The sequence below is a fragment of the Cupressus sempervirens genome, chromosome 1 (genome assembly GCF_028749045.1).
Source record: "Cupressus sempervirens isolate cs-2001-9-10 chromosome 1, ASM2874904v1, whole genome shotgun sequence".
Classification (NCBI taxonomy): Eukaryota; Viridiplantae; Streptophyta; class Pinopsida; order Cupressales; family Cupressaceae; genus Cupressus; species Cupressus sempervirens.
The window spans coordinates 804,315,489-804,327,593 of NC_143118.1; the positions used below are offsets into that span (position 1 = coordinate 804,315,489).

Genomic DNA, 12,105 nt, shown 5'->3' on the forward strand with positions numbered 1-12,105 from the left:
TTTGCCTTGGACTTTCCAAGAGTGTTTGATTTTCCATGAGATTTGAATCTACCCTTTCCAGATTTGTTGTCATTTTGCTTCCCTCTGTCGTTGGATCTCCTGTGAACAACAAGTGCTTCCTTAGTTGAATTTGACGGTCTTCTTCATGTCCCCTCACATAACATCGAAGACACCACATCATCCATTTTGAAAGTGACTAAAGTACTTCCAATAGCGATCACAAGATGGTCCCATGAATCTGACAAGGAACATAACAGGGTCATACATCGATCCTCCTCCTCTATCTTGACACCAAATGATGTCAATTGTGCAATCAGTAAATTAAAAGCATTTAGATGATCTAAAACAGATCCTCCTTCCTCCATTCTTAGAAAATACAACTTCTTCTCAGGAACAACTTGTTCACCAGAGATTTGGCTTGATACACAGACCCAAACCGTGTCCACAAACTGTTTGCGGTCTTCTCATCAAGAATGTTTAGGAGAACTAAATCAGCTAGACAGAGTCTAATGAGACCCTTAGCTTTTTGATACTTGAGATCCCAATTTGCTTGAGATATTGCTGTGGGTCTCACATCAAGTGAAGCCACCTCCCATAGATCACGATCTTCAAGCAAGTCTTCCATCTTGAGTTTCCACAACTTGAAATTACTGCCATTAAATTTCTCCACCTCCATTTTTCCGTATGATGTAGCCATCTCAATTTGCAAATAAGATTTAGAATGCTCTGCACAAATCTCCCACTCAACTTGAGATTAGCGCAAAAAACCCTACCCAACAACTAGGATCAAAAGTTGATCAAGCTTTGATACCACTTGTAAGGAAATTCAGGTGTGGAAACAGCTTCCTACACTAATTCCTTAAGGAAAGTAGTGTGCAAATTCCTATTAAATCCTTACAATTTCAGAGTCGATATTATGTAAATACATAAAAAATACATAAACACATAGATATGCCGATGGGGAAAGAAAATGCATAAACACAAAGATATGCTGGTGGGGAAAAACCTTTCGATAAAACAACCCCACCCCTCCAAAACCTACACAATGTATTATCTTCAACACAAAGGTTACAACGCACTTGCAATGCAAGTTCTTTTAGGACACGAAAGACTAATCTAGTAGCAACCAACAATACACTTTCACACACAACTATTTGCAACCCTAAAAACACTTATATCATGCACTTCCATTTTTTAGGGCAACTTCCAAAGAACAACCGTATTAGGGTTTTACCATTCTTCGGAAAAGTAGGAACCCAAAATTTTTTTCAGGCCGATGCCCCAAACCCCACGCGCTAGATGGAGACTTGAGTGTATAGTACTCAATGATCAATTGCCACATGTTTTCACATCTTCACCCATCATCATATCTTCCAAAGATAGCTCTTATGCGTCATAGGAATTCGTCATAACCGTTTCAATCATGATCTCCTTACACACAATTCAAGATACCGACACATGCAAGTGGAGTGACACATCAACATGCCAACTAGACATGTACACTCACACTTAATTACATTATTTTCAAAAAATACATTTACAAAACAAATAATAAGAATAGGAATTATCCAAAGTTGAGACACCTTATTCCTAACAAAGTGTAGATGTAATATTAAAATATTAACATAAAAAATTGAAATGTACCCAAGAATATAATCTAGAATTCATTGTCAATAGCAATATGAACAATAACCCTCCTTCCAAGTTGAAACACACTACTCTCATTTAATTCTAAAAGTACACTTTCAATTCATTGTAAGTGGACTGATATTATTATTAATACAAAAAGGTTCTCTATACAGTTCTGATCATGATATAGGTTTGTTACAGTAAGACGGTATCTTAATGCAACTTCAATATTCACCATATCTTCCACAAAGAACCCACATCAATCCAAGACCAATCAAGCAGTGATGTAATGCCATAAAATGACATAAGGATGCATGTTCTAGGTCTATAATGCACTTTTCAAACTTTCCCAACACCTTGCAGACAGTCTACTATATAATTTTGAGCATGTAGCGTGATTATAATGACAATATTAATTCAATGATTCTTAACTCAATGTTGTCAAATACTAATCATAGGGCCCCAAGTGGTAGGAGGAATTTACTACCAAACCATAATAAGCATGTTAGGGTGAACTTGGAAGGAGGGGCCCACTTTAAGATTAAAATAATATATTTTCTAAGTGCTGACGTTGTCTATAAAATCGGGGACGCCTAGCCGTCTTGGGGGCTTCCAAGACGCCTTTAATCGCCCCCTTGACGTACGAACGTCCCCAAAAATTTTTCCATAAGTCTCCAAGTTTCTTGAACGTTTCTAAGGAATTTTTAGAAAAGGGCAATGGGGGGACGTCTCATACCCGTCCTCCCATTCCTGGGACGTCCCCGTTTTCGAAATGTGGCCTTTTTGGGTGGGAATGTGTCCCTGGGGTACGCAAATGTTTTAGAGTTCTTGGATTTTCTCTAAAGATAATCTTCATAATGATGCAAATCATAACCTAATCTTTGCGAAGGTTGAGCAAGGTCCTTAACTATTTTTTCGAAGCTATGCCCATATCCACACAAAACAAGAGTGCTGGTCACCCAAATATCAACTGTGCGAGCTCAAAGATTTTTTTTACATTTCAAATGACTCTAGCTGCATAAAAAAAACCCAAGAAAATTACAGTGATACCACTATAATATACCCAATTAGAATATTGTTTGAAATTTGATTTGGGTTTTCAATTTCAGATGTTTGACATTTTGTTGAACTCTTTGCATGCAAGCTTTGATACCACTATAAGAATCCTGATGATTCTACCCTTGTCTCAATTTTCTTTGAATGCTGTTGCTTTTGCAAATATATGTTTTTTTGTTTTTTTAACTTTTTCCAAATTACTTACTTTTTTGGATTTTTCAATAATACATCAAATTGAAATACTTTGCGTGAAAATTCAATTGGAAATGACCACTAAGCCTAACAACTTTACTCATAACTTTCCTCGATTCTTGACCAATACAATATACGAAAACAATGTCATGCATGAAAAATTTATTTGAAAACATGTCATGCCCCCTTTTCTAAACGACGAGTTTTGTTGTGTCATTAGCTTATTTTGCCTTGGTCCCATGGGAAAACTAGGTTTTCTATACGGTCAGAGCAGTTTTTGGCCTAGGTGATTTCAGTTGCAAGCTAATCGTGTTTGTTTCATTAGGGTTTTTAGACACTTACTATTTTTAGTAAATTAAATGGTTCAACATTCTTGGCATTTCAGAGTTGGACTATGAGCGTCTTTTTGAGACCTTTCCAGCAAGCTATTGCACATGCATATCCGAGTCTATCTGATTGCGGATTTTAATGCCTAGACATTTAATCGATTTATTATAAAGTGACTTTATAACTTAAGCTGATATTGTTAATGTCGCCTTATTATCTATGGGCACTTTATTCCTTAAGTGGGGGAAAAGTATTATTTTAGAAAGGAAACAAACAAGCAAAAATGGGAATGCAAAGAGTCGCTTGTTTGGTTTGAAAAGGGAAGATGGAGCTCGTTTGCAACATAGTAACATACTTGGTTTTGTGATTAGGATTTTCATTTCCTCTCTTGGAGAGTTATTTTTGAAAGCCTCAACTTTCAGTAGGTGAGAGGTCGAAAACCCTCAAGCTTGGGTAGTAGACTGAAACCCATTGTCGATTGGAACCATGGCGCAAGTGTTTCACATTGTATTCTTTATTCATCTTTTCTATTATCCAATCTTGTTGTAGTTATTCTATCTATGATTGGATTCTTTGGTTAAGCGGATGTAGTTTACACGACAGAGCTTTTCTTTAAGGAAATTCTCAGGTTCCAGGGGTTACTGAAGAGTATTGTTTTCGATAGAGACAATAAGTTTGTTGGACATTTCTTGAAAACACTTTGAAAGAATTTAGGTACAGATTTGAATTTTAGTTCTATTGTTCACCCACAGAGTGATGGATAAATAGACGTTGTAAATAGAAGTTTGGGTAATCTTCTAAGATGTTTAGTTGGCGATAAACCTAGTACTTGGGATTTGGTATTAGGGCAAGCTGAGTTTATGTATAGTAATTCAGTGAATAGGAGTACAAGCATGACACCATTTCAGATTGTTATTGGCATGCATCCTACAAGCATATTAGAGTTAAGGACACTTGGTTTAGAAGACAAAATAAGTGTTGAAGGTGAGAATTTTGTGGATTTCATGAAGACTTTTGATGATGTAAAACATAGTTTGGAGAAGGTCAATTAGAAGTATAAGGAGACAACGAATAGATCGAGAAGACATAAGTTATTTAAAGTAGGAGATGAAGTTATGTTTCACTTGAAGAAATGTAGATTTCCTGTTGGTACTATTGGCAAGTTGTGAATGCAAAAGTTTGGTCCTTGTAAGATATTGAAGAAGTTTGATAGCGGAAATGCTTATGAGGTTAAGTTGCCAGATGGTATGGATATTTCACCTATCCTTAACGTTTCAGATTTGTATGAGTATCATGAGTCCCATGATGAAGTTGATATTCAATATGATAATCCTAGGAGGAGATTGAAAGAATTGAGCAGATTTTAGACATGAGAGTTGACAAAAGCACAATGTAATGTCCCCTTTTCGGGTCCATTATGATCAATGTTTTAAATGATTTGTAATGTTCATAATAGTCATTTTAGACATCAAATGATGTTTAATTATTTAGATTTATGATCAAATCTTACAAATGTTATCCAGAGACTTCGATAATATAATAATATAATTCTTCTATTTATATATTTAATAATAATATAATTCTTTGAATTTATCATCACAATATAATTCTTCAATTTATATATTTATCAATAATTACATAATTATTTATATATTTATCTCCTACTTATAAATATTTACATAATTATTCACCTTTATAATAAATATCCTAATACATATTTAATATAGAATTAAAATACAAACCTTGAGTTTAACCTTTTATCTCTTTATTTTGCCCTCTTTTACTTTTTCCACCTATGAGTGGGTTATGTCTTCACAAAGATATTTGTTCCTTTATAAACTCTCCAAAAGCCTCTCTTCTGCCTTTTGTTTCTTTTATCCCCATGTTCTATCTCTTTTAGTATGGGTGGTATTTATAATTTAAAAGGAAATGGAGATCGCATATTTTAACCAATAATGGAAAGTGAAATTATGCTTGACTTTGATATTGGGTTGGTCATTTGGCCTTCTCTTTAATTTATTGCCTATGTTTTCCTTTCTCGTTTGTTCGACGGGCCTCTCTTTATCATTTTTTTAATGCCATTAATATGTATACTAGGAGGTGGCTATGGGGTCGTGACCTTGCTAAAATATTTGTTTGAATCAATATTGCTTGTTATACAAGATTATAGGCTTCACTGTTATTAATCAATTATATATATTTAATTTAGTTATGTGATCATTATTTATTTCATAATTTTTTTATTAATCATTGATGGAATTATATTTTGTTTAATTCTTTAAAATAAAAAATTATTTATTTATTTACATTTCAATTATTATAATTTAATATATTTAGAGGGGATATTACACACGAGGAAGAGATTATATTGAGTATTTAGTTCAGTGGAAAGACAAACCAATTGAAGAGTCATCGTCGATTTCTCTGTTTGAGTTCGATTGTTTGGATTTAGCTTGGGTTGGACAATTATCTTGATTTTGGAGAGTCAATTTTATTTATCCCATATGTAAGATGTAGGAGAATTTTTTGTTAATAGAAATCTTGCAGTATTTTGGGTTATCAGTTGTTTGTTCACTGATTAATTGTGTTCCTTATTGGTTCACAATTCACCGCTTTGGTTTTTGTTATTGGCTTGTTGTTCTTAGCCTATCGGCTTATCTATAGCCTTTGTCACCTACAAGCTATTTGTTTGTTGCCTTTGCAGAATTCAACCATTGGAGCTTCCAGGTTGGATTCTCAAGATGATCGTTATTCAGGCTGACATCTTTGTTTGGTGGATTTTGGAAGTTTTTAGGTTTAGGCATTTATTTTGTAATGATCAACCAACATGTTTGATATGTTTGTATTGAGATACGTAATAATCAGAATGCTACTTAAGGTTACCGATATATATGGTTAGGTTTGTTTGGGATTGTAGGTTTTTGGGTACATAAGAGAGGATCTAGGTATCTAATTTGGGAAAGAAGATAAATTTTCTTGCTAGATCATCTTGTAGAGTGTTGGCTGGAATTGAAGGATCGTTTGATTTGTATTGTGTGTGTCATGTATTGGCCACAAACGGGAAGGCCTTATAGCTCGACATATTCAATGTATCTTTTAGTGTCATCAATTGATCAGGCTTTGTTTCTCTGTTCTGTGTATTGCTTCCTTGGTTGTTAAGCTGCAAGGTTGGACATCTCACTTTGGGGATTCTCCAGCCTTGCACTGCGTCGATAATGGGCCAACCACTGAACAAAGAAGGGTTTCAAGAATTGTTTGAAGGTGAAAGGGCATTGCCGGTGGACTTTGCATCCATTTTGCAAGCATCAATTGAAACCCACATACGAAGGGAAGCCACATGGGAGGAAGTTTGAAAGAGTGCAGTGTAGAGTTTGCTTGGTATGAGCCTTGTTGTAGATCAGTCGATGTGCTATTTGCCCATACTGTTGGCACAAACCTTCCTTGCCTTGTGAAACTCACAAGAAGAGACCAACAAAGAGAAATGTTGGCAATAAATCTTGGATTGGGATGAAGAAAATAGATGTAGGGAAGAGAAGGAATATTAGGAAACGAGGAGGCAACACATCCTAAACCCTTGCAAGCGAAACAATTAATGCTAAATTCTTTGAACAAAGATAGAAAGTGCATACAAAGGGATCAAACAAATGACTACAAGGCCATCAAAAGGGCCTTATGATTAGAACAAGCAAAGCAAAGAAAAAGGTTGAGGATATTGGTTGAGGGATGGCCTAAAGGAGAATGAGGGTTTGCCAGAGGGAAGCAAGGGAGTTCTGAGGTAAGAGAACCAACCAAAGGTGAAGGGTACAAGATCAATGTCAAATGACAAAGCCGTAAGGAAGGCAACAGAGTGAGAAACGACTAAGAATTAACTGACATACAAGACATCAATAGTTAAAACAACCTTTCTAGTTCTAGTATACTTAGGACACAGGGGCACAATATTCAAAACACCCTGTCTAGTTCTAGTTTACTTAGTTCAAGAGTACATACAATACTGATTACAAGGAAAACTACAATAATGACAAATAAATAAATGTCTTTTAAGTTCACTGGAGACGAACAAGAATATCCTATCCGACACTACTATACATGTGAGATAATCAGGTTGGCCTGTCGGGTGATTGACCAGAATGAGTGGGTAGTGGAGTTTCCCGCAATGCTACATGGAGTGGCCATTGACTGGTTCTTTGAAGTAGTTAAGATAAAAGTGAGCAAGTGGGATGACTTGAAAAAGCTATTTTAGGAAGGGTCTAGATTTCATCAGGATGATAATGAAATCTTGGTGCAAATCTACAACATGAAGCAGGGGAAGATAGAGAGTGTAAGAGCATAGAACCGGTGATTGAAGGAGTTGCTGACAAAAGTGGAAAACGAAATGACAGATGTACTTAAGAAGCTTTGGTTTGTGGAGGGGCTGGTATCATCCCTCAGATTAAAAATAAAGATTTTACCTCCATTATACGAGAATATGCACAGTATAACAATGGACATTGAGGGCAAAAACAAAACCTTGCTAAAGAAAAGAATAGATCAATAGATGAAGATTCTTCAAAGGAAAGGAATAATGATGAAGAATCTAGTAAAAAGTTGCAAGCCCCTTCCAAAAGGACATGTATCAAATGATGGAGTTTGAATCAATGATGGGGAGCATAGGCAAGAATGATGAAGAGTTATGGTGTACAAACTGTAAGGAGGAAGGTCATATTATGGACAAATGCCCGAACAAAGCCTTTTGCAACATTTTCTAAGTGATAGGACATTCCACCAAGGAATGACCATATAATATGAAAACGAGGGGTTACAAGTACTCTTCACTCTGGAACAACTTTTGACATTTGTAACAATGGGAAATTCTTAGAGACATGCTAATACCAATGCATCATTAGGTAAATATTGTAATAACCGACTAGGTGGTAGAGTCAACAATAGCAACAACAACGGTCAGAATTAGGTCCAATATGATGCGAAGGGTCGCCCCATGATTTAGTGTCGAGCCTACAACTAGTGGGGGAACTTTGCTTGTGAGTGCTGAAAGGAAGAAATCTCACAATATTTATGTCAATGGTGTGGTCCAGGCGACAATGAGGATGCACATTGCCCAAAGCTTGGAGTCAACCTATTGAATGTTGAGAGGACGGGCGATAACGAAGGGGTATTGGCAATCACTCGAGAATAGGCCAAAAAGGTGACATACCTTGACCCCCAAACAAAGAAAGAAGGGTATAAGAAGCAAAGGAAGACATTAAATGAGAGATGATGACGGAAAGGAGGACCCACAACATTGCAGGTACGTCATTTCGTACGTGTACAAAAGCTGAACAAACATTATGAGGCAAGTGTTGTAGACGAAGGTACCAATTAAAATCAAGCACCTTTTAGAGACCGTAGTTGAGAGCGGGCATATTAAGCAATGTACCAAGGCCTACCTTACAACAAAGTGCACAAAAGTTTTGGTCAACCCTTTTGGTGGATTCAATGCTATTGGTAGTAAACAATTGACGACACCCCATGGTGGTGTAAGTATGCTTCCTTAGAACCATCCTCACGGAAACTATTTTTAGTGGAGGATTGGGGTTAAATGTGTTATTGGAGGTAATGAGGAAGAAATTGATATTGTGGCCACCAAACTTCAATCTAGTCAGTGTCAACTAACATAGCATCAAGCCAATTTGTACTCTGATGGCGCATTGGGTAACAATTGGTACCCAACCCTTTGTTTTGGACTAAATGGTGATTCTGTTGAAGAAGAAAGGGTACAATACAATCTTGGAGAGAGGTAGGTTTCTCATGGTGAAGGTAAATTAGAATTGGAAGTAGAACACCTTGTCAATGGAGAGTAGGCCAAGGAAATTTGTATTCGACCTCATAACTCAGAGGGTGAGTGAGGAACTTGCATCTTCTTCGGAATTGGAGTCGGAAGGAGAGTTGGATGGAGTAGATGAAGGGAAGTGCAAGATGGAACCGAATGACGAAGGCGTTGTGGAACTTGAAGGATGCTCTGAAGATGACATGGATTCCATGAACGGTTTTTTCCACTTTCAGATGGAAGATTGCAAACTATTCCAATGTAACATGTTGTAGGTTGACAAGGAATGAGAGGCCCAAGTCAATGAGACTCTAACACACATGTTTGACAAGAAGAAACCAATAAAGTACGAAGAACCCTCGCTGAAGGTCAAAAACCTCGAAGAGGTGGTGAATCCTAGAAATATATTGGTAGGGGATGATTGGAATTCAATGCTGAAGGCAACAACATATAATTTTTTTTTTGGAGAACAAAGATGTTTTTGCATGGACTTATAAGGACTTGTCGAGAGTGCCTCGAAAATTGTGCGTACATTGCATTCCATTGGTACCAGTTGGTACAAAAGAGACTGTACTAGATGAATGAAAATTATGTTGCCGAGGTAAATGAAGAAATAGAGCGAATGCTAGAGGTGGGCATTATTTTTGGGTTTGTTCTAGTGAATGGGTATCTCCCATCATCAGATCACTGAAGGATGCAAAGCAAATCTGCATCTATGTGGATCTTTGGCGCTCAAACATTGTTATCATCAAAGACCCCTTCCCCATACCACTCATGGATTTGTAATCCCTTCCCTGTGAGAGTTTGTAAGCCCAATGGGTTTTCCTAAAGGTTTTGTAAATCATCTTGACGGTATGTTGCAATTGCAAGAAGAATGCTAGCATTGAGGGATTTTGTCTTCCAAGCCATAGAGGTAGTCATCACAGCTTCACCAATTTCACAAATAAACCAAGCATACCAAAAATGAGAGCTTTTGCCTTCTCTTAAATACTTTCTCATCCCCTTTTCATATCCTCTTCTCATTGTGGGATAAATAAGTCCCTTTTAAAATAACTTTTCCTACTTGAAGAATAAAAATTTCCCTTTAAATAATAAAGCGACTTTAATAAAATGTACTTAAATAGATCTGTCAATTTATTAAATAAACTGTTAAATTGTTCATGCATTAAAATAAAATAGCCATTGAACTCAAAACCACATGCATAATAGCTCATTGGAATGAGTTTGCCGAGACGCTCCAAGTCCCATCACTAAAAGTTATGTCTGGATAGAAAGGAAACATTACGCCAATCACTCCGAGACTTTCATAATGGTATTTACTTTTTGTTGTTTAGTTTTATCTAAAACCATTATTTGAATAATGCCATATGGAGCTGTTGTCACTAACTATGATTTCTCCAACACTTTGTGCTTTGTCCTAGACCTTGCCACATCATCTATCTCCTCATCAACTGCTAACTTGGCAAAATTGTCCACCTCTTGGTTCCCTTCGTTATACATGAGAGATTTCAAATTCTCCAAATCTTCAAATAAATAATTAAATAGAACCCAACCACTCCTATAACTTCCAATTAGAGCCATCCTACAAATGTGCTTTTATGCTCCAAACTTAAGGCTCCTTCTCAACCCCATCAGTGTAGCACAAAATTCAGTTTTTTGATTTCTACAAATCTCCAATCCTTCTGATTTCTATCAAACAACTCTTCCCTTATGAACTTTAGTTTAGCATCTTGGTCCACTAGGTCCCGGATTTCCCCTTGAAGCCCCATCAAAGCTTAGCTTAATCCAGCCTTATGATTCATTCATTTAACATTTTCATTGGGCTTGTAGGAAAGATAAAACTTTCCAATCCGATTAAGGAGATGGACAAAATGTGCAGATTTTACAATCATAAATTATTTGTTGGATGCCATTAACTGATTTAATTATTAGTATCGATGATAAATCACAAGAAACAAATCAGAAGAAGTTATATTAAAAACTCTCCTTGTTTATCAAAAGCTTGCAATTGTGATCTTATTGGTTGTGTTCATCATATTGCTTGACTTTCTCCTGGTGTACATTTTACTCCGTCTTGCCATGCTTTTTCTGAGTATCTTTGGCATACTTGTAAAGTCATCATAATTACATATAATGCATAATAATTAGAGAACATTACAAATTAAAAAAGTTGATATCATTTGAACTGAATATAAACAATTAAACAAATCCAACATTAGAACTTATAACATATGGCACACTTAATGTTACATATTTGTTTGAACATTCGATTATGAATGCAAGTGTGTGACTATAGAGTTATACACCTATAACTAATGTCTACTTTTTTCAATAAATTTGAGTTAAAAGATAGGATCGTAAATACCCTTCTTTTAATATTCAATGTTATTATAACTCTATTTGAGAGTGGCACTATTTGTTTAATCTACATGACCATTTTTGGTCTCTGACATTGATTTTTTTTTTGAGTTGATCTGTCAGACTTATTACCACTTGGGAAGAGATCAAAGTCTATCCTGTACCAGCGGGATTATATCTTGTAAAAAATTTGCTACAGGTATGTTCTTAAGTCTACAATATTTCTCCAATTCTTGTTGCATGCAAATTATAAAATTGTCTTCCTCTAAGCTTCTAGTTTGAGTTCAATCTTGTTTGTCAATTATCAAGTAATTGATTGGTATATGATGCAATCGTATTACTAGCACACTGCAGACAGTGATTATGGATTGACTATTAAGCTGGTTGTTGTTTATTTTGCCGCTTTCCACGTACAATATATAAGATAATTTTAATAGCCAGAATGGGCTACAGCATTATTGTGAATATATGGTGACACAAAATGTTTTGAGAATCAGAAAAGAACATATATTAGCTATATTTGTGCCGGTATCAATACAATATGCTTATGTGTATTTGAAACTTGTTTTTATGATGGAATAATCCCGAACAAGATATGTTTTAATACCACCTCAAACTTGTTGTTGAGTTCTTCATATGCTTGTGCTACATTGTCATTGGATTAATTGCGGTTTGGTCAACTGGACATGGCAATGATTCCTCCACATAAAAGATAAACTTTGATATGAGTGGATATG

General features: G+C 35.8%; 1 protein-coding gene across 1 annotated transcript in view; it reads left to right on the top strand.

The window, feature by feature from the left end:
* The window catches only part of LOC149580312 (CMP-sialic acid transporter 2-like), a 135,205-nt gene that overhangs the window by 29,698 nt on the left and 93,402 nt on the right, over positions 1 to 12,105 (top strand). The window contains exon 6 of the mRNA XM_089813479.1: positions 11,492 to 11,567. Within this exon, the coding sequence (XP_089669605.1) occupies positions 11,492 to 11,567 (76 nt within the window). The remainder of the gene's footprint in view (positions 1 to 11,491; positions 11,568 to 12,105) is intronic.